Source organism: Bos indicus x Bos taurus, chromosome 26, assembly GCF_003369695.1.
Source record: "Bos indicus x Bos taurus breed Angus x Brahman F1 hybrid chromosome 26, Bos_hybrid_MaternalHap_v2.0, whole genome shotgun sequence".
NCBI classification, from domain to species: Eukaryota; Metazoa; Chordata; class Mammalia; order Artiodactyla; family Bovidae; genus Bos; species Bos indicus x Bos taurus.
The window spans coordinates 35,394,349-35,417,753 of record NC_040101.1 but is presented as its reverse complement, the minus strand read 5'-3'; the positions used below and the strand labels follow the sequence as shown (position 1 = coordinate 35,417,753).

General features: G+C 40.3%; 1 protein-coding gene and 1 long non-coding RNA gene across 2 annotated transcripts in view; one reads left to right on the top strand and one right to left on the bottom strand.

Annotated features, from left to right (window-relative positions):
* Positions 1-387: 387 nt before the first annotated feature.
* Positions 388-23,405, top strand: part of LOC113884480 (cytochrome P450 2C18-like) — a 41,441-nt gene continuing 18,423 nt past the window's right edge. Inside the window, exons 1-7 of the mRNA XM_027529106.1 lie at positions 388-680; positions 8,209-8,371; positions 8,545-8,694; positions 11,489-11,649; positions 14,861-15,037; positions 19,331-19,472; positions 22,030-22,217. Of these exons, the coding sequence (XP_027384907.1) occupies positions 513-680; positions 8,209-8,371; positions 8,545-8,694; positions 11,489-11,649; positions 14,861-15,037; positions 19,331-19,472; positions 22,030-22,217 (1,149 nt within the window). The 5' untranslated portion in view covers positions 388-512. The remainder of the gene's footprint in view (positions 681-8,208; positions 8,372-8,544; positions 8,695-11,488; positions 11,650-14,860; positions 15,038-19,330; positions 19,473-22,029; positions 22,218-23,405) is intronic.
* Positions 18,702-20,613, bottom strand: LOC113884481. The gene is made up of 2 exons (XR_003508882.1): positions 20,443-20,613; positions 18,702-19,110 (listed from the first exon to the last, which is right to left on the bottom strand). It is a non-coding gene; the product is annotated as an uncharacterized LOC113884481 (long non-coding RNA).

The window sequence follows — 23,405 nt, the reverse complement described above, 5'->3', positions numbered from 1 at the left end:
TTACCTGGTTTATGTTTAAGAAGCTATAATGTTAGTACGGTACAGTAAAATATTTCAAAAGGCTTTCATTTTCAAGGACAAATATATTAGTATCTGATAAAGCATTAAAGGATAAGCATTTTGTAATATACAACATTTGCCCTCAAAGTCCTAAATTCTCAATTGGTTACTAATCAGAGAATCCAGAATGTTGAGCAACTTTTTGATTAAATCATTTATTAGTTCACTAGTCATCAACCTCCTGGAGAAAACTCACCAGGTTGTTCCACCCCCGACTTGTTAAACTGGAATGCTCAGATGGGTCATTAAAAAAAAAAATGGAAAGAGCAAAACAAACAGCACCATATTTTAATCTTTATCACAGGGCTAAAGTCCCTTCAAAAGAGAGATTAAAGTAGACCTAGCTGACTGTTCACTTTCTGAGTTAGAGGCACAGGTTGAATTAGCAGGGACTGTTATAAAAGCTTTAGGTTTCAGGCTCACAGTCTTCTGAGTAAGAAGAGAAGGCGCCAATGGATCTGGCTGTGGTCCTGGTGCTCTGTCTCTCCTGTCTGCTTCTCCTCTCACTCTGGAAACAGAGCTCTGGGAAAGGGAAGCTACCGCCGGGCCCCACTCCTCTCCCGATTCTTGGAAATATCCTACAGTTAGATGTTAAGAACATTGGCAAATCCTTAAGCAATGTAAGTAGGTTTTATGTTCCTCCAGTGGCTTGCAAAGGGTAAGTAAGTGAACATCTGCTTTAAAAAATATATATTAAAATACATTACAATATCTTAAAATTACTAAAATATGTCATTTTAAAGCAAATACTCCAGTGGAATATTACTTTTTGTCTGTCACTGTCAAGAAGAGTGGAAAGCATTTCTTGAGTAGAGAAACATTTAGGTCTCTGTATAACTGAATCAAAATGATAACGTGGCAAAAGATTGGAGTATTGCTTCTCTTCTTTGTTTCACCACATTTGCTATGATTTTTGGCTGAAGATAAATGATAAGGGAAGTGTTTTGTGATTAGCGATGTGATCAAGAAGTCATCAATTATATAAACTGCACGTTTTGTTCAGAATAACCATGAAAATTTAACTTCTGTGAAGAAGTGAACTATGCCTGATGTTAAGGAAATAGCTTGGGATCAGGACAAATATGAGTGAATGAAAGGAAAAAGTCATTATTCAGAGCCAGCTGGGGTGGTAACAAAATCCTTTTGGATTCTGCACAAAGCTGCTTTCTTCAAGACACGATGCTAGATGAAAGTAATTGTTCTTTCATGAGCTGCTGCGTGTCCTGGCACTGTCTCTGTGATGCTTGCTTGCTTCCTGTCAGTAATAGCAGCGGATCTTAAATTGGGCTGGGCATTTGAATCACTAAGGGTGGTTTTTAAAAATGTAGATTTCTAGTATTTATTACTGCTGAGTCAGAATTCCCATGGGATGAGCTTTACAAGTGATCTAGAAGCAGTCAGTTGTATATTGGTTCTGAGGTAGGCACAGGGGTTACCAATAAATGTCTTAGGCACTACAGGGCAACTAAGCCATGTTGAAATTTGGGTCTTCTCTTTAGTAAAAATTTCTCTAAAGAAAACATACAGATGGCCATAGACCCCTGAAAAGATGCTCAACATCACTATTAGGGAAATGCAAATCAAAACTACAGTGAGATATCACCTCACACTGGTCCAAATGGCCTAAATAATGAAAAGTCTACAAATAACAAATGTTGGAGAGGATGTACAGAAAAGAAAACATTCCTACACTGTTGGTAGGAATGGAAACTAGTGCAGCCACTATGGAAAACAGTATGGAGGGTTCTCAGGAAACTAAAAATAGAATCACCACATGATCCAGCAAATCACTCCTGGACAAAACACCCAGAAAAACTATAGTTCAAAGAGATCCAGAGATCAAATTGCCAACATCCACTGGATCATGGAAAAAGCAAGAGGGTTCCAGAAAAACACCTATTTCTGCTTTATTGACTATGCCAAAGCCTTTGACTGTGTGGATCACAGTAAACTGTGGGAAATTCTGAAAGAGATGGGAATACCAGACCACCTGACCTGCCTCTTGAGAAATCTGTATGCAGGTCAGGAAGCAACAGTTAGAACTGGACATGGAACAACAGACTGGTTCCAAATAGGAAAAGGAGTACATCAAGGCTGTATATTGTCACCCTGCTTATTTAACTTCTATGCAGAGTACATCATGAGAAATGCTGGACTGGAAGAAATACAAGCTGGAATCAAGATTGCCAGAGAAATATCAATAACCTCAGATATGCAGATGACACCACCCTTATGGCAGAAAGTGAAGAGGAACTAAAAAGCCTCTTGATAAAGGTGAAAGTGGAGAGTGAAAAAGTTGGCTTAAAGCTCAACATTCAGAAAACAAAGATCATGGCATCCGGTCCCATCACTTCATGGGAAATAGATGGGGAAACAGTGGAAAGAGTGTCAGACTTTATTTTTCTGGGCTCCCAAATCACTGCAGATGGTGACTGCAGCCATGAAATTAAAAGACACTTACTCCTTGGAAGGAAAGTTATGACCAACCTAGATAGCATATTCAAAAGCAGAGACATCACTTTGCCAACAAAGGTCCATCTAGTCAAGGCTATGGTTTTTCCAGTGGTCATGTATGGATGTGAGAGTTGGACTGTGAAGAAAGCTGAGCGCCGAAGAATTGATGCTTTTCAACTGTGGTGTTGGAGAAGACTCTTGAGAGTCCTTTGGACTGCAAGGAGATCCAACCAGTCCATTCTAAAGGAGATCAGCCCTGGGATTTCTTTGGAAGGACTAATGCTAAAGCTGAAACTGCAGTAGGTTGGCCACCTCATGTGAAGAGTTGACTCATTGGAAAAGACTCTGATGCTGGGAGGGATTGGGGGCAGGAGAAGAAGGGGGTGACAGAGGATGAGATGGCTGGATGGCATCACTAACTCAATGGATGTGAGTCTGAGTGAACTCTGGGTGTTGGTGATGGAGAGGGAGGCCTGGCGTGCTGCGATTCATGGGGTCACAAAGAGATGGACACGACTGAGCGACTGAACTGAACTGAACTGAACTATTACATCTCCATTTCTGCATATGAAGTGACTTGTTCCAAGTAATTCCCAGGTAGTAAAACACCTAGAATTTGAACTCTAAAGCCATGCTTTGGTGACTGTAAGATTTTCTAGAACAAATCTGATTGTAAACCATTTTGTGTTTACGCTTCACTAGATCCTCAGGGGGAAAAGGGGTGCTTACCTTGATTTTTCAGATTTTAGAAACATTTCCGGAGGATCAACTTGTCTAGTGAATGTAGAGCTTAATTTAACTAAAGTCTTGATTCCAAACCCTTTAAATCTGACCTAAAATTTTTTATCCCTTTTTATCTTTCAATATACGCATATAATTGTCCTGTATTCTATCTTGTTGGCTCCTTTCCAGTTCATCTCAAATTGCAATCTGCCTGGGGACAGAATTTGAAACTTAAAACTAAATGTTTATAAATTTATAAAGCATTGCTACCTTTTTTACTAAGCAAAAAAAAAAAAAAAAAAAAAGTTAGGAGTACATTTAATTCTATGGAACCCAGGAAAGGGACTTGAAAACTGAATAAGAAACTTTCTGGAAAGTCAAGTACTGACTTCTGTTCTCTTCTTTGAAAAGAAACTATTAATATTTCTACCATAATTTCTAATGCCAACTATGGCTTCCTTTAACATTTCTCCTGTTTTAAGGAGAACTATATTAGCTTCCTAAACAACAAAAAAATCCAGTGAGATATACACCTGATATAAAAGTACCCATAGTTTCTTATACTGTCTCTTTTTCACTGTTCTTGTCTTCAAAAACAGAAAGAAGGACAGGATAGGAAAAATAGCATTTAGGCTTTAATGTAAAGTAATTATTAAAAGAGATTAGCCCTGGAAATCATACTTCTCTGTGGTAGCCCTTAACGTTTAAGGATCAGGAAATAAAATATCCCACTATTACACAAACAGAACCAACTTATATAAATAATGAAATTACTCACCTGTGAGCCCTAGAGTATACTCCCTTCTCTGTGGTTTGATTTACATAACGGAAGAATGTAAGTTCGTCTGTCTTGAGAATGAATGAAGGATATGTTTGAACCACTGAAGGGAGTTTTCTTAATGGCTGAAGCCATTTTATAATGTAGAAATCCCTTTTTCCTATTTTGAGTAAGAAAGGCCATTCTTAATATGGTGTCCAACAACTAAAACAATCTGAGGATTTGTTACTTGTCTGTGATGTAAACTGACTCCCCCTTCCCTTACCATCCGCTGCCCTCGGGGACTCTTTGGTAGGCGTTTGCTTTACAGCATGCAGGGGCTTGCCCAGTGACTCAGTGGTAAAGAATCCACCTGCAATCAAGGACATGCAGGAGATGCCAGTTCGATCCCTGCGTGGGGAAGATCTCCTGGAGGAGGGCATGGCAATCCACTCTAGTATTCTTGCTGGGATGATCCCCTGGACAGAGGAGCCTGGTGGGCTGCAGGCCATAGGGTCGCAAAGAGTCAGACACAACTGAAGTAACCAAGTACACAGCATGTATCTAGGACGCTTGTTCCTAGAACTGGCTGCCCACTGCCGCTAGGAAGTCTACCAGGTGATGCTTCTGGTGTCAGGTCGAGTTGTCCGCCACCTCAGAGCTGCTGGTGGTCTATTAGTGAGGAGCTGCTGGTGATCAGCCGCCCGGGCTGGGATTCCAGACTCAGGACGAGCACATTGCTTTGCACTTGATCCACTTCCAGCACCTCGTGCTCAGTGGTACCACCGCTCAGGTGTCCCAGGCTCCCACTGGCACCTCCCCCCAGTGCAATCGCTTTGTGGCCCAATTGGTGATGGGCACCGCCATCTTCATGGTGTCCTGTTACAAGTTGCTGCTGCTGCTGCTGCTAAGTCGCTTCAGTCCTGTCCGACTCTGTGCGACCCCACAGACTGCAGCCCACCAGGCTCCCCCGTCCCTGGGATTCTCCAGGCAAGAACACTGGAGTGGGTTGCCATTTCCTTCTCCAATTCATGAAAGTGAAAAGTGAAAGTGAAGTTGCTTGGTTGTGTCTGACTCTTAGCGACCCCACGGACTGCAGCCTACCAGGCTCCTCTGTCCATGGCAGGAGGAGCATTTTCATTTTCTCCATCCATTTGCTAGCCAAGAGTACTGGAGTGGGGTGCCATTGCCTTCTCCACTGTTACAAGTTACTGAATGTAATTCCCTGTGCTGTATGGTAAGCCTTGTTGCTTTTCTGTCTCATGTATAGTAGTTTGTATCTGTTAATCTCTTACCCCTAATTTGTCCCTCATCCACTTTGGTTACCCACAAATTTGTTTTCTGTGTCTGTGAGTCTGTTTACAATTTGTATATAGATTCATTTGTATTTTTTAAAGATTCTCTATATAAGCGATATCATGTAGTATCTTTCTTTTTCTGACTTAGTTCAGTTCAGTTCAGTCGCTCAGTCGTGTCCGACTCTTTGCGACCCCATGTATTGCAGCATGTCAGGCCTCCCTGTCCATCACCAACTTCCAGAGTTCACTCAGATTCACGTCCATCGAGTCAGTGATGCCATCCAGCCATCTCATCCTCTGTCCCTCTTCTCCTCCTGCCCCCAATCCCTCCCAGCATCAGAGTCTTTTCCAATGAGTCAACTCTTCACATGAGGTGGCCAAAGTACTGGAGTTTCAGCTTTAGCATCATTCCTTCCAAAGAAATCCCAGGGCTGATCTCCTTCAGAATGGACTGGTTGGATTTCCTTGCAGTCCAAGGGACTCTCAAGAGTCTTCTCCAACACCACAGTTCAAAAGCATTAATTCTTCGGTGCTCAGCCTTCTTCACAGTCCAACTCTCACATCCACACATGACCACTGGAAAAATCATAGCCTTGACTAGACAGACCTTTGTTGGCAAAGTAATGTCTCTGCTTTTCAATATGCTGTCTAGGTTGGTCATAACTTTTCTTCCAAGGAGTAAGCATCTTTTAATTTCATGGCTGCAGTCACCATCTGCAGTGATTTTGGAGCCCCCCCCAAAATAAAGTCTGACACTGTTTCCACTGTTTCCCCATCTATTTCTGACTTAGTTCACTAAGCTTATTCTCTAGGCCCATCTGTGTTGCTGCAACATTTTATTTTTTTTTTTTTTATGGCTTAGCAATATTCCATTGTATGTATATACCACATATACTTAAGCCATTTATCTGTTAAGCGCACTTGGGTTGCTTCTATGTCTTGGCTATTGTAAGTAGTGCTGCTGTGAACATTGGGATGCGTTATCTTTTTGAATTAGAGTCCCATTTTTTTTTTCTTGGTATATACCCAAGAGTGAAATTGCTGGATTATATGGTAGTTTTATTTTTAGTTTTTAAAGGAATTTCCACACTGTTCTCCTTAGTGCTGCACCAATGTACACTCCCACCAACAGTGTAAGAGGCTTCCCTTTCCTCCACACCCTCTTCAGCATTTAGCACTTGTAGACATTTCGATGATAACCACAATGGTACCTCATTGTGGTTTCAATTTTCCCTTCTCTAATTGTTAGTGATTTTTTTTTTGATTGTTAGTGATTTAAAGAATCTTTTCATTGCATGTTGGCCATCTGCAGGTGCTTCTTCAGAGAAAGGTCTATTTAGGTCTTCTGCTTTATTATGCTGAGATATGTTCCCTCTATACCCACTTTAGTGAGACTGCTTTTTTTTCCCTCATGAATGGATGTTGAATTATCATACTTATAAATCCCAAAGAAAGGCAATGCCAAAGAATGCTCAAACTACTGCACAGCTGCACTCATCTCACTCGCTAGTAAAGTAATGCTCAAAATTCTCCAAGCCAGGCTTCAAGCCGTACGTGAACTATGAACTTCCAGATGTTCAAGATGGATTTAGAAAAGGCGGAGGAACCAGAGATCAAATTGCCAACATCCATTGGATCACTGAAAAAGCAAGAGAGTTCCAGAAAAACATCTACTTCTGCTTTATTGACTATGCCAAAGCCTTTGACTGTGTGGATCACAATAAACTGTGGAAAATTCTGAATGAGATGGGAATACCAGACCACCTGACCTGCCTCTTGAGAAGTCTATACTCAGACCAAGAAGCAACAATTAGAACTGGACATGGAACAACAGACTGGTTCCAAATGGAACCAGAGTAAAAGAGTACCTCAAAGCTGTATATTGTCACCCTGCTTATTTAACTTATATGCAGAATACGTCATGAGAAACACTGGACTGGATGAAGCACAAGCTGGAATCAACATTGCTGGGAGAAATACAGATAACCTCAGATATGCAGATGACACCACCCTTATTGCAAAAAGCAAAGAAGAACTAAAAAGCCTCTTGATGAAAGTGAAAGAGGAGAGTGAAAAAGTTGGCTTAAAACTCAACATTCAGAAAACTAAGATCATGGCAACTGGTCCCATCACTTCATGGCAAATAGATGGGGAAACAGTGGAAACAGTGACAGATTTTATTTTTGGGGGCTCCAAAATCACTGAAGATGGTGGCTGCAGCCATGAAATTAAATGATGCTTGCTCCTTGGAAGAAAAGTCATGACCAACTTAGATAGCATATTCAAAAGCAGAGACATTACTTTGCCAGCAAAGGTCTGTCTAGTCAAAGCTATGGTTTTTACAGTGATCATGTATGGATGTGAGAGTTGGACTATAAAGAAAGCTGAGCACTAAAGAACTGATGCTTTTGAACTGTGGTGTTGGAGAAGCCTCTTGAGAGTCCTTTGGACTGCAAGGAGATCCAACCAGTCCATCCTAAAGGAAATCAGCCCCGAATATTTGTTGGAAGGACTGATGCTGAAGCTGAAACTCCAGTACTTTGGCCACCTGATGTGAAGAACTGATTCACTGGAAAAGACCCTGATGGGAAAAGATTGAAGTAGAGAGGTGAAGGGGACAACAGAGGATGAGATGGTTGGATGGCATCACCGACTCAATGGACAGGAATTTAAGTAAACTCCGGGAGTTGGTGATGGACAGGGAGGCCTGGTGTGCTGCAGTCCATGGGGTCGCAAGGAGTTGGACATGATAGTGACTGAACTGATATTGATATATAAGATCCAGAAATGTTTGTAGTTATGTGTGGGAGAATAAATTATCAACAATATTATGATAATAACAGTCTTAATCATGAGCAAAATAGACCAAATTGTGACTTCTTTTGCTAATATTTGCATTTTCTTTCCATTTCCCAGCTCTCAAACACATATGGCCCTGTGTTCACAGTGTATTTTGGCTTGAGGCCCACTGTTGTGTTGCATGGGTATGAAGCAGTGAAAGAAGCCCTAATTGATCAGGGAGAAGAATTTTCTGGAAGAGGCAATATCCCAATGTCTCAAAGAGTTAATAAAGGATATGGTAAGTGTGCATATGCACGTGTCCAACATTGGTAATGGGGGTGGGGAGAATGGAAAAGAGGAATTTGAAAAGCCTCCTCAGCAGAGCTTGGTCCATCTCTGAGGCTGCCAAGTGTCAGCTCACTCCTCCTTCTCTAGGGCCTTCCTCCTAGTCTCTGTTTCCCCTCCTGGCAGGAATCATTTTCAGCAACGGGAAGAGATGGAAGGAGATCCGACGCTTCTCCCTCATGACCCTGCGGAATTTTGGGATGGGGAAGAGGAGCATCGAGGACCGCGTTCAAGAAGAAGCGCACTGCCTGGTGGAGGAGTTGAGAAAAACCAACGGTGGGTGATTCTATGCTCTGTAATTCTGACCTCAGCAGACCGCTCATTTCTCCAGGGACGCCCTTGGAAACATTTCAGGGGCGGCCACATCTTTCATACGGTTCCTGGTTTTCAGCCTTCCCATGGAGAAGAGAGAGAGAGGAGAGAGCCAAAAGGGCTTTTGTGTATCTATGCTTGTTGTGTGTGTACACCCAGGATGGGGCATATAGTGTGGATTAAAGGTCATTTAATCCTATTCTGATTTGAAATTTTTGTTTTCACATCATTAGGACATGAAGGTAGGAGGTTTTGAGTCTCATTTTTGTGTGTGTGTGCATTAGAGAGCAATTTCCCTCCCCATAGTGTCAGTTTGGGTTATCTATTCCAGAACATTTCATCAGGGAATACTTGTCAAGTGGACACGGTGGGAATGAATTCATCATGCCCCTCTGGAGGGCATGTGCTTTCACTTAATTGGCCTGTATTTGTATGGTCAACCTTACTCAGATGTCTGAGGGTTTCTTCAGACACTCATTGCCTACAGTTCTAGCCAGTAATGATACTTTTCTATGGTTCTAATTACTTAGGTATCCTTCAGTGCAGGCCTCATCTATTGTGATTTCCTTGTAAACAACTGTTTTAAAATTATCAGCTTGAGTTATTTAATGTTGCTTCTAAGTTACAGTATTGTTTTATGAATTCTAAGAAATAGATGCTATAGAATAATCCTAAAGTTTACACAAATACGAGGTTATAAAATGATTTATTTGGATTTCAGCCTGCCTTCCTAATTAGTTGCTTCCAACTTCAACTTTCTCTTTACATTTATCTCCCCTCCCTTACTGGTAAAGAATCTGCCTGCAGTGTTGGAGACCTGGGTTCAGTCCCTGGGTTGGGACGATCCCCTGGAGAAGGGAAAGGCTACCCACTCCAGTATTCTGGCCTAGAGAATTCCATAGACTGTATAGTCCATGGGGTTGCAAAAAGTCAGACATGACTGAGAGACTTTCACTTTCCTTTTCCCATGTTTTGTATTTTCCATATTTTATGATACTTTGACATCTTGGAAGGCCTTGCAGACCTGGGGAGCAACTGCCTCTCCCAGGGTTAGTTAATCCTGAGATAGAGCATCACATCTTTTCTATGAGCGCGCCTTTGATTTTTAAGCCAACCATCCAGAGCCCATACCCTCTGGATACCTACTTTATGAAACCCTCACACACCAAGCCAATATTCTCCCTGCCCTAAATTAACCCAAGGCATTATGGGACAACCAGGGACCATCCCTACTGCCTAGCTGCTGCTACTGCTGCTAAGTCACTCCAGTCGTGTCTGACTCTGTGCTACCCCATAGACGGCAGCCCACCAGGCTCCACCGTCCCTGGGATTCTCCAGGCAAGAACACTGGAGTGGGTTGCCATTTCCTCCTCCAATGCGTGAAAGTGAAAAGTGAAAGTGAAGCTGCTCAGTCGTGTCCGCCTCTTCAAGACCCCGAAGACTGTAACCTACTAGGCTCCTCCGTCCATGGGATTCTCCAGGCAAGAGTACTGGAGTGGGTTGCCATTGCCTTCTCCCTACTGCCTAGAGCCCTCTGAAATTATCCAAACTATCCAATCCTAAGGTTAGTTAGCATACTGACCCCACCTTGCTCATTTCTTCCATGAAACCCCTGTGAAAGCTCTGCTCCATGCTGTCTCCTGACCAATCTTGGTGCTTCCCCACGTGGTCCTGGGTGATGTACCCCCTCCTCTTGGGAATAAACTATCTTCTCTATGGCTATCATCTCCTGATCTGTTGACCTCATCATGTGAATAAAAATAAAACCCCAAGTACATTTTAAAACAATTGGGTTTGGGATTAAAACTCTTAGGGTAATTTTTCACCCCTACTGCTAGCTGTACTGATTTATGAAGCGCTTGTCACAATGAATCTTATTTTCGGTCTGGATTCCAAACTATCTGCTTTGTAAGTCTTCCTCTCCAGTGACCTGATAGGAAAGATTAAAAATCAGATTTTAGTCGTCACACACATGGACATTTCATTTTAACCTTTCTTGTTTGCTTTGTGATTGAAGTTTGAAGTGGAGAATTCTTACTTTTATTTTAGGCAAACAAATCTTAGAGTTTGCAGTTTATTTGTGTTACTTTTTCTTCTCATACAATGTGGATGACTTTTACTCATTTTTCCATCAAACACCTGAATTTTTCCATAATCTTTCTCTCTTAAATCTCTTCCTTTCTTGATCCTACCAGTCATTCCTTCAACTATTTATTATATATAAAAGGTTCCCAGGTTCCTAAATATTTTTTCTTTCTTACATCAGTGCTTAATTGTTTAGCTTACCAGATAGATGTGATTCTGTACTGATAGATAACTTGAATTGTTGTTTTTAACCGGACCTTTAACATTTTTTTCCATTCTTCAAAATAACCAACAATTTGGCTCAAGGCAGTGAAGGAAATGGAGATTTTGGGAACAAGTTATTAAACAAACTAGGATGGCTGAATGGTTAGGATTCTGGGCTCTCTCTGCCATGGGTCCATGTTCAGTTTGTGGTTGGTGAGCTAAGATCCCTCAAACTGTGCAGCCCAGCTAAAACGTTAAAAAAAAAAAAGGTCTGTTAAACAAACAAAGGATGGTATGGTCAACTCATATTAAAGGCAATAATGATGTATTTTAAGCATACTTAAATTTTTGCTGATAAGGGAATTTCTATGTAAATGTTGATTTATATATTCTATAATTATCTGTTATCCACAGCAAAGTTGTATATTTATATTTTAACAGTGTTTTATAAATCTTTTCCATTCTTTAGGGTCACCCTGTGATCCCACTTTCATCCTGGGCTGCGCTCCCTGCAATGTGATCTGCTCCATTATTTTCCAAAATCGGTTTGATTATACAGATCAGAATTTTCTTAACTTGCTAGACAAATTTAATGAAAATCTCCAGGTTGCGAGCTCCCCATGGATGCAGGTGAGGGCATGCTCCTTTTTTCCTGAGAAGTCATCTGTGTTCTTTTCTCTGACAAGTTCATAATTCAGTATGGACCAAGCTGTGAAGAGAATGTTTGAAAACTGAACATTTTTTAAATTTATTTATTTTATTTATTATTATTATTATTTTTTACTTTACAATATTGTATTGGTTTTGCCATACATCAACATGCATCCACCACGGGTGTACACGTGTTTCCCATCCTGAACCCCCCTCCTACCTCCCTCCCCATACCATCCCTCTGGGTCATCCCAGTGCACCAGCCCCAAGCTTCCTGTATACTGCATAGAACCTGGACTGGCGATTCATTTCTTATGTGATATTATACATGTTTTAATGCCATTCTCCTAAATCATCCCCCCCTCCCTCTCCTACAGAGTCCAAAGGACTGTTCTATACATCTGTGTCTCTTTTGCTGTCTTGCATACAGGGTTGTCATTACCATCTTTCTAAATTCCATATATATGTGTTAGTATACTGTATTGGTGTTTTTCTTTCTGGCTTGCTTCACTCTGTATAATAGGCTCCAGTTTCATCCACCAGTGTGGCAACTGGGAATCAGATTTTCCCCTCTTTGTTTTGTTTTTTTTAGTTTGATATAGTTTCTGTTTGTTTGACTTTTGCTGCTGCTGCTGCTGTGTCGCTTCAGTCATGTCCGACTCTGTGTGACCCCATAGACGGCAGCCCACCAGGCTCTGCCCTGGGATTCTCCAGGCAAAAACACTGGAGTGGGTTGCCATTTCCTTCTCCAATGCATGAAAGTGAAAAGTGAAAGTGAAGTTGCTCAGTCGTGTCCGACTCCTAGCGACCCCATGGACTGCACCCTACCAGGTTCCTCTGTCCATGGGATTTTCTAGGCAAAAGTACTGGAGTGGGGTGCCATTGCCTTCTCCATTGACTTTTGCAAGCTGTAGCTATTCATTTATTTAGTGACTTTTCTAAACTGTTTTGGCACAATCTCTTTTTTTTGTCTAGTGTGGTTGCTGAAATTTCTGTTCCTTTAGCTTATTATGTTCAACTAGTATTTGAATAGAGTTTTTTGATTTTTGTTTTTTTTTTTTTTGCTTTTTTCTTTTTAAAAAATTGAATAAAATATTCTTTAAAATCTATAGTGCTTTACAGTTTTCAGAAGTTTCACACACAAGATTTCATATAATCCTATAAAACCCTTTTTTTCCCTCACTACCCTTGTGTTGCCCCTCTATCCTCTCCTCTCCCTCTATAGCTTGTTTTCATATCTGTGAGTCTGTGGATAGCAATGCCATTGAATGTGAGGATCCTAAGAGAAGAAAAGTGAGACAAAGAGATGGAGATAGAGAGGAAGGGAGGAAAGAAGAAAGGGAGAAAGGGAGGAAATAAAGGGAAGGAAATGACTCCTAGATTTGTCCTTGTGTGCTTAGTTGCTAGTCATGTCCGACTCTTTGTGATCCTATGGACTGTACCTGCGAGGCTCCTTTGTCCATGGGATTTCCCAGGCTTTTCCCAGTATCCTGGCTTTTCCCAGGGATTTCCCAGTATCCCAAGGATACTGTGGTGGGTTGCCATTTCCATCTCCAGGGGATCTTCCTTACCCAGGGACTGAACTTTTGCATTGGCAGGTGGGTTCTCTTACCACTGAGCAGCCTGGGAATCCTTTAGCCAGGTTATTTTCAACTCTGTCTTGGTCTTCGCTTGTTACTTGCACTCAGCCTAGAGATCAGCCAGAGGTGATAGCTTAGTCTCTTCTTAGGTCTTTTCTTAGCAGGTGTCCTGCCCTGGGCATGTGTATAGCTTTCTGAATTCCTCAGTATACATGGGTGCTTTTGAATGTGCTAATTTCTTAAAGGCACTCCCTCCCCAGCTGTTCTTTCTGGAGTTTGGGGCTCTGTTGTGTGCCTTAACTGTAATCCTTTGCTCCAGGCAACTGTGGGTTTTTCATTAATCTTGCCAGGTCTTTGAGACATCCGTACTGTGTTTCCACCCTAAGTTCCAAGTCAGATGAAACAAAAACAAGTTTCTGTGTCAATACCTCAGGTGGCCCCAGACAGGTTAGAACACAGATACACAGTTCCTTGTTAGTGAGGTCTGCCCCGGTACCACCAGAATGAGGAAGCAGGCTCCCATACCACAAGCTGCCCTTGTTAAGGCCACTGCCAAGGAAGGAGGTGGGACAAGGAGAAAAAGCAATAACAGATCTTTTCTGCTGTTTTTAAGTTATCTTATCCTTGATTCAACATTTATGTGATTGCTGTAAACCTTGGTGCTCTAGAGTTCTGACAAGTTGATTCTGATAGTTTTTGCTTAATTTTCTGACGCTTTTTAAGGCCTTCTGAGTTGTCTACTGCATCATTTTTGCTGATGTTATTCTAAGTGAATGTTTGAAAGTAACAATCCTGCCTTAGTGTCATAAAGTAAACATCTGGGAAAGGTGGCTGTGCTTTTATTTTACAGAGAAAAGAAAAGCCTGAATATAAAGCTGGAATTCAAGACTCTTGACTCCCTGGCCAGTGGTTTTTTCCACTACCCCACCAAAACCCAGTTTCCATAAACTACTTTGGTGACTGCCCAGAAGCATGCCCACAGCACTCAATGAACGTCCAGGCCCTTCCTGGAAGGTTTCCATTGTGCACAGGCTTGTCCTCCAATCGCACTTGGTGATTTCCTCATCATATTACTTAGCAGAAATATCCTACTTTAGGAAGAAAGAGAATATCTCTTTCAGAGAGGAAGAAAGTTTGTGAACAGAGATGCCACCGGGAACACTGGCCAGGGCAGGGGTGTTTGATGCTTTAGTTGGTATCCTAGCTGACCAGGTGATTGGGCTTGGGATGATAAAACTTCCAAACTTCCTTAATCTCTGTCCTCATATATAATATGTGCATCATAGTAATTCATCTTACTCTGTATTTCAAGGTTGTAAAGAAGAATTAATTTAGAAAAAGAGAGAATTGACATAAAAATGCTTTAATAACATAAGGTTGTTGTATGAATATAGGAAATTACTGTCAACTTTTATCACCTGGTCAGAGTTTTCTCCCTTAAATACCTCTATCAGCATAAAGAATTATTTTATATGTATAATATAAAAAGCTCCCCCTGAAGATATAGACCATTTTTATTCACTTCAGTTTTTAACCAGGGCTAGGCATATGGTATATATGTCTTCAACATATATTTTTAATTTAATAAATACATATTTTTAATCTTTAAGGTCTGCAACACTTTCCCTATTCTCATCGACTATTTCCCAGGGAGTCATAACAAACTATTTAAAAATTTTGCTTATATAAGAAGCTATGTTTTGGAGAAAGTAAAAGAACATCAAGCAACTCTGGACATTAACAATCCTCGGGACTTCATCGATTGTTTCCTGATCAAAATGGAACAGGTAAAATGTTGATGACAGATTGGTTATCTATTTGCCTGAATTTTTTTGTTCATTAACTTGTTCTGTACTTATTAGGGATGTTTAATGGTTAGAGGAGAAATGCTTGATTAGCACTTTGGGTACTATTTGTGCATGGATCTGGATTGAGCATCATGGGAGATTTAAAATCGAATAGTTAAATAACTGGGATACATGGACCTTGTCTGTTGGGTACTAATAGGCTAGATGAGAAGAAAGAGAACACACATCTCAGGTGAAATGGAAGTGCAGACAAGTGAGAAATACAAAATACTGAGCCATAATGGGAAAGTGGGTGTGATCATTTCACATAGCATGTGGGAGAGTGAGAAGGAAGGATTTAGCCTGCTTGGGTTTCCTGTATGTCCTGAAGCTTGACGTATATCTTCAAATATTTGCAATAAGTCATCGGGGAGGGAATTTCAGATTGGTAGAATGATGTCATGAGAGGTTCAGAGGTGTTTGTGGTAGAGACTAGGTGGGTAGAAGAGAGAAGCCTTAACTGAGTGTAACCAAAAATGATTCTGGAAAGATATAGAGTTGGAAGTTGGTGTCCTTCAAGTTAACATAAAAGTTGGCATTAGAAATTTTGATTTTTATCTGGTAGATGTATGAACCAGAACAAGAGTAGAATGCAAATAATTACTGGGGAAGATTATCCTGGGAGTTTTGTAGAATGACCGGTACAATGAGAATGGAGCTCAAGGGCCAGCTATGAGATTTTTAATTTCTTTGGACTTTGGCTTGATGAAAGTCTGGAACATGGAAATGCAGAGGATTCTGAAATAAAATCAATCTGTCCATCTTGTCATATTATCAAAGATCCATAAATATTAGTTTTAGTTAGAAGAGAGGATGAGAGCCAAATTATAGGGAGTGTCTGGGAAGTCTCAGTAAAAAGATCAAATTTGTTATCTGAAAAGTTCAACTAAGGAGGGAAAAATTCAGATAGTAAATTTTAATAGTGAATGTGATTAGTGGTAGGGTCAAGTTGAAAATTATGGCAAAAGCAATATAGGTGCCATAAAAAATTTTGTGTAGGTGCAAAGCCGTTCTTGAACTGGGGAAAGGCCGGATCCAGTAAAAGCTGCAAAAAGCACTGTAGAAACTAATTCTAGAGAAAGAAATTTCTTCATCTGAGGCCATGATTATTTTATTCAACCACTTTGTAGCACTGGGCAGAAATGAGAAAACAGTTAGTAGGCTAAAATGGCAAGGAGCCAAAGATGCTGATGAAGATGACATTTGAAGAATTGTTCATGGATTTGCACTGGACTGCTCAAATCATGTGTTTTGAACAGAATGAAGGGAAGCACATGGAGTGGCTTAAAGAAACAGGAGCAAGGAAGAAGCAAATCTGCTCTCTGCTTTCTCTGGTGCTTGGGCAATGATTTTTGTCCTTCTGGGGCCCAGTTGATTTGAGAATCTGATTAAGAGTAAGGAAACTGTCCTAGAAAGATGCACCTATATGAGTTCCTGATATTTTGCACATAATTTGAGGGATTCTCATTGTGCTATGAAGTCTCTCCACTAATCCTGGGTTAAGGAGGCTCTACGATGTCTGGTATTCCATTTAACAGTGGCTGTTTCATCAGTGCTATGTTTAAAACCCTTATTGTTTCTCTGGAGTTCACTATCATATTTATTTTTTTATAGTATATATTTATATATATATATATATTTTATCTTTATTCAGTATAATTTATATACCATATCCCTCACACATTCAGTATACAATTCAATATTTTCACAGAGTTGAACAACTACCACCACAACCAATTTCTGAATATTTTTATGACCTTGAAAAGAAATCTTATATGCTTTTGGAGTCACCCTCATTCCTCCCCAGTCTCCCCAGTTCTAGGCTTCACTAACCTATCTTCCATCTTTATAAGTTTGCTATTCTGGACATTTCATGTTAATGGAATTATACAATATGTGTCTTTTGTGTCTAGCTTCTTTCACTTAATGCTTTCAGGGTTCATTGATAATGTAGCATACATCAGTACTTCATTCCTTTAAATGATTAAATGGCATTTCAGTGTGGATATACCACATTTTGTATATCTGTTTGTTGGTTGATGGACATTTTGGTTCCTTCTATTTTGGTTTTTATGAGTTTGTGGACATTTATGTACAAGTTTTATGTATGTGTGCATTTGTTAAGTTGCTTCAGTCATGTCCAACTCTTTGCGACCCTATGGACTGTAGCCTGTCAGCTCCTCTGTCCATGGGATTCTCCAGGCAAGAATACTGGAGTTGGTTGCCATGGCCTGCTCCAGGGGATCTTCCCAAGCCAGGAACTGAGCCCATACCTTTTACCCCTGCTGTAATGGCAGGCGGACTCTTTACTACTAGCACCACCTGGGAAGCCCCACAGGTTTTGTATACACATATGTTTTAATTTCTCTTGGGTATATACCTAGTGATAGAATTGTTGGTGGGCTTCCCAGGTCACACAGTGGCAAAGAATCTGCCTGCCAGTGCGAGTGACATAGGAGATGGGAGTTCAATCCCTGGGTCAGGAAGATCCCTGGAATAGGAAATGACAATCCACTCCTGTATTCTTGCTTGGGAAGTTCCAAGGACAGAGGAGCCTGGTAGGCTGTAGTCCATGGAGTCACAAAGAGTCGAACACAACTGAGCCCAGCACAGACAGATGATAACTTTATATTTAACCTTTGAAGGAAGTGTGGCAGATCAAAGTCTTAATGTAAGAACTGAAGCTATAAATCTAGAAGAAAACTTACACGTAAAATTGGCTGCACCATTTTATATACTCACCAGCAGTGTATGAAGCTTACAATGTATTCACATATTTGACAGTGCTTCGAATTATGTGTCTTTTTGATTCTAACCATCCTAGTAGAATCTGATCCATTTTCACATGGATCATGTTGCATCTGTAGATCAGTTAGGGAGTAATGCCATCTTAACTTTTAAGTCTTTCAATAGATGAACATGGGATGTATTTCCATTTATTTAGGTCTTCTTTAATTTCCTTCAGCAAGGTTTTGTATAGGCTAGTTTAGTTTTGATAGGCTATGTGTACATAACCATTGATTCTTCAAATTCACATGAACAGATAGAAATAGCAATAACGGTTTATAAGAACTCTACTCTCCTTCTTGGTCTCAGAGTAATTTTGAGTTGACAAACTTAGAAACTGTATGAAGTTGATGTTACCAATGGGGATAACTACTTTTGTCTATCAGGTACAACTGTGATAGGGTTAAGTCTATCTTAATGGTGTTGGATTGTATAATATTGGGTATGCCACAGGTCACCTGGGGATTATAAGAGCCTTATTAAATTAATGCTAGTCTAGAGGACTGGGTATGAAGAAATGATTATTTTTGGTATGCTCATGACCTCTGTAGTCAGTATTTCAGATTGTCCCATTCTTATTATCAATTTTATGTCACATATATCCCTCCTCTAAACCCACCTTAGTTGTCCTTGTGAAGGGCTTTTACTCTCCCAACTTCCAATTTGTGAGAGCTTTATTCAGTCAATTCCTTATTCTGAGCATCTGCACTCATTTCCTCGCCCAAGCTGCCTATTGCCTCACATCTTGGAATACAGTAGTGGCCGGCCCCATTTTGTCTTTGTATGTGGGATAAATAAACTCACTATTTCTTTAAACCACTGTTAACTTTTTTTTTTATTGGTAGGCAAACACAACCTTAATTGATAGAAATGAGCAAATTAGAGCCATATCTTGAAAAATGTTATAAACCAGAATCAAGAGTTTGCAATTCTCTTTTCCTTTTAAACCATTTTATCTGGACTCTGCCTAAAGACACATGAAGAAGTTGAAAATGTGCAAAAGCTGACATAGCAGCACATCCTAGAATATATTACAAAGAAAAAGAATGGATTCACAGAGACTCTTATGTTGGGAAGTCCAGGGCTAGCCATGACGTGTACATTGAACTCAAGTGCCTTCCATTTTTCTTCAGCATATTTAAGTATGTAGGTTTCATCTTTATGTTCAGATACTCATGTTTCAAAATGATGACTGCACCACTTCTACGTCTGTATCTGTGTTTTGACTATGAAGAAAGAAAGAGAGAAACTGGCATCAGCAAGCTCTTTGGTAAGAAGTAGGTTGCTTCACCAGTGTGCCTGCAAAAGAGGCTTGGTGTAGTACTTGTTGTAGTACTGCACTCGAGTGTCTAGGTTTGTTTAGCTTTGTAACAGTGTGTTATTTTGGATTGATTTTAATTATTTATACTGGCAAACTACCAGATAATTACATCAAATAACTTATAGGAAAAACACAATCAAGAGATGGAGTTTACTTTTGAAAACTTGATAGCATCTGTGTCTGATTTGTTTGGAGCTGGGACAGAGACAACGAGCACCACGCTGAGATATGGGCTCCTCATGCTGCTGAAACACCCAGAGGTCACAGGTATAACATGGTGGGCAGGGTGAGTTTCGGGGAAGATATTGGGTCTTCTGTCTTATAATTTCTCTTAGAGAAGCTTTAGTTTTGAAATTTCTTTGCCACCCACTATAAGCTGCTCAAATATTAAAAAAAAAAAAAAAAGGTGAAAGTAAGACAAATTTGTATAGTAGGGAGGATTGCTGAGAAAAGTGAAGACAGTATGAGCAGTATCAAAGGCAATAAAGCTATGGATTTCATCAATAAAAAATTCTGGTTAAGTATCTGGACTTCATGGGAAGGGATTTGCAGCAGGCACAACCAGCATAAATTGGCCTACAATGGACTATTAGTTTTCTTAAGAAGTGGCCACTTTGAATGGTAGATGTATTTTTACCTAAATCTTTCCCTGTTCTAAATATGCAGCATTATAATGCTAGGGTAGGGAAGATGGGAGCTATATTGTTGAAGTATAGCAGAAATTCTAGAAATCTGGTGAGAAAGCCTGAGAAAATTTTTGGTCTGAGAAGTACTTTAAAAGGTTAGATTTAGAAAAAGATATATGCTATTTAGACAGAATATGTACCTAAAAGGCCACCTGATGCAAAGAGCTGACTCATTGGAAAAGACCCTGATGCTGGGAAAGATTGGGGGTAGGTGGAGAAGGGGATGACAGAGGATGAGATGGCTGGATGGCATCACTGACTCAATGGGCATGGGTTTGGGTGGACTCCGGGAGTTGGTGATGGACAGGGAGGCCTGGCGTGCTGCAGTTCATGGGGTCGCAAAGAGTTGGACATGACTGAGCGACTGAATTGAACTGAACTGTACCTAAAAGAATTTTTTCCCTTTTTAAACATTAAATAAGATAGCATTTCACGTTGCAAATAAACACACACACAATACATATACAATTGCAAACCATACATACATCAGTTATAGAATTTGATTTTTAAAACATCGTAGATTATTTTGATATGAAAATAATACTTGATACCTGTTTTTCTTTCTGTGATTGTCGAGACCAGCTCAACAAGCAGGGTTTCCGAAAGCGTGATACGGTGAGAGAATGAGAAACGAGACACAAGAATTCATAGAAAAGCGAGGATCAGGGAGCCGACACCACTCCAAGGCGAAGGTGCCGCGCCTGAATCCAAGCCGGCTTTATTATACCCTCAGCCGTGAAGGAAAGAATATGCGGGGAGTTAAACTATAACTTGTGTGGCCTTCAGGGCCAAAGAACAAAATGATCATTAACCATTTAGTAATTAAGAAACAGTAATCAATAACAAATCAGTAACTAAGACTAATATTCTTATCTACAGATTTTTCACCAGATATATAAAACATGTGACTCTCTGAGAGGCCAGTCGAGAAACAGTCTGTGGTTGGTTTTCCGACCCCAGGATCATATCTTGTTTTCATGATTATGAACTGTTCCCTCTGGACTTGTTCCAAGAGTCTCATGCCTTATAGCATCCAGTTTATCAATAAACTTCTTTTGCGGCCCTTGCTGGGGCCTGCTTTTGTTTTATTCTTCCTGTCTCCTACATGTGATGACAGACATCTCTTGAGTTAATAATATACCGTTTGTGTTTAAAGTGTTTCATCATGCTAATATATGTGCTTCCCAGGTGGCACTAGTGATAAAGAACCTGCCTGCCAATGCAGAAGATGTAAGACAGGCGGGTTCGATCCCTGTGTCCAGAAGAGCCCCTGGAGGAGGGCATTGCAACCCACCCCAGTATCCTTGCCAGGAGAATTCCATGAACAGAGGAACCTGGCAAACTACAGTTCATAGGGTTGCAAAGAGTTGGACATGACTGAAACGACTTAGCACGCATGCATGCTAATATATAGGCTTCCCTGGTGGCTCAGATGGTAAAGAATCTGCCTGCGATGCAGGAGGCAAGAGTCGGGAAGATTCCCCTGGAGGAGGGCATGGCAATCCACTCCAGTATTCTTGCCTGGAGAATCTATGGACAGAGGAGCCTGGTGGGCTACTAGTCCATAGGGTCAGGAAGAGTCAGACATGACTGAGCGACTAACACTTTTTTCACTTTTCATGCTAATATATAGGTGTGCACAGATTTATCCCTGGAGAAGGCAAAGGCACCCCACTCCAGTACTCTTGCCTGGAAAATCCCATGGATGGAGGAGCCTGGTAGGCTACAGTCCATGGGGTCGCTAAGAGTCAGACATGACTGAGCAACTTCACTTTCACTTTTCACTTTCATGCATTGGAGAAGGAAATGGCAACCCACTCCAGTGTTCTTGCCTGGAGAATCCCAGGGACGGGGGAGCCTGGTAGGCTGCCGTCCACGGGGTCACACAGAGTTGGACACGACTGAAGTGACTTAGCAGCAGCAGCAGCACAGATTTATCCCAAAGCCTAGCTTGTATGAGTGTAATTTGTACTTGTATTATGAAAACTCTCTAAGTCTAGGTGTATTTCTGGACATATAATTGATGTTTATAACGATGTTGGAATACCTTTACAGAGTTTTATGTCACCCTGATTTGGTATGACAATGTGGCATGTGTTTTCCTCTTTTTCCCGGTAGTCTTACTTGTGTCTTATCAGCTAAAGTCCAGGAAGAGATTGACCGTGTGATTGGCAGACATCGGAGCCCCTGCATGCAGGACAGAAGCCACATGCCCTACATGGATGCTGTGGTGCACGAGATCCAGAGATATATTGACCTCGTCCCCACCAATCTGCCCCATGCGGTGACCCGTGACATTAAATTCAGAAACTACCTTATCCCCAAGGTAAATTTGTTTCTCTTACAGTGACCTCAACACTCTTGAAGTTCCCATATTCACTGTATGACTTCAGTCCTCAAGATGAGAGAATTGGAAAAATCATACATGTGGCAGCTTGATGGGTTTTCTGCTGTTTCCAATTTGTGGCTATAAATCTTTATGATGGCTCTCAATATCTGGCTAAGTCTCCCAAATTGTTCTGCTTCTTTAATATTGTTTTGGCTACTCTTAGCTGTTTATATTTCCAGGTAAATTTTAGTATTAATTTGTCAATTACCCAAAACATTCAGATGTGATTTTTTTCATAGTAGTATCAAATCAATTTGGAAATTGACATCTTGACATGCTGATGCTTTCAATTCACAGATACAGTTAATTTGGACTTTCTTTAATTTTTTTGATACTGTTTTGTTTGTACAGTGACTTGCACATCTGTTATGTTTTTCTCAGATAAGAAATATTCTTGATCTTATTATACATTTTATAATTTTAAAATTGCTTTTTCCATTTTTTTGGTATATAGAAATATAATTGATTTTATTACCTTGATGACCTTATATCTAGCAACCTTTCCAAATTCATATATCATTGTTAATAATTTGTTTGTAGATTTATTTGTAATATCTATATGCACCACAATTCTGCCATCTGGTTTAATATTTGTTTTTTTCTTTATTTTCCAATTCTCATGACTTTGATTTACTTTATTGCATTATCACACTAGCAGGATTTCAAGGATAATATTGAACAAGGTGGGGATAGTGGCTGTTGTTTCATTTATGATATCCTGGAAAAGGTGAGGGTTATATATCTCATCATTGAGAATGATATTTTATGTACATTTTCATAAATATTAAAAAAAAGCAGATTAGGGAAATACTTCCTAATCCTATTTTTGTATGATTTGGGGGGTAAACTTTATTTTTTATAGCAGTTTTAGGTTCACAGCAATTTTAAGCTGAAGATACAGTGATTTCCCATATACTTCCTGCCTCACCTATTATCAATATCCTCTACCACACTGGTACCCTTTTTTACAATTGATGAGCCTATACTGACCATCATTAGCCTCCAAAGTTCATCATTTGCATTAGGGTTCACTCTTGTTGTTGTACATTCTGTGAGTTCGAGCAAGAGTCTAATGATATGTGTCCATCATTGTAGTATTATATAGAGTAGTTTCATGGCTCTAAA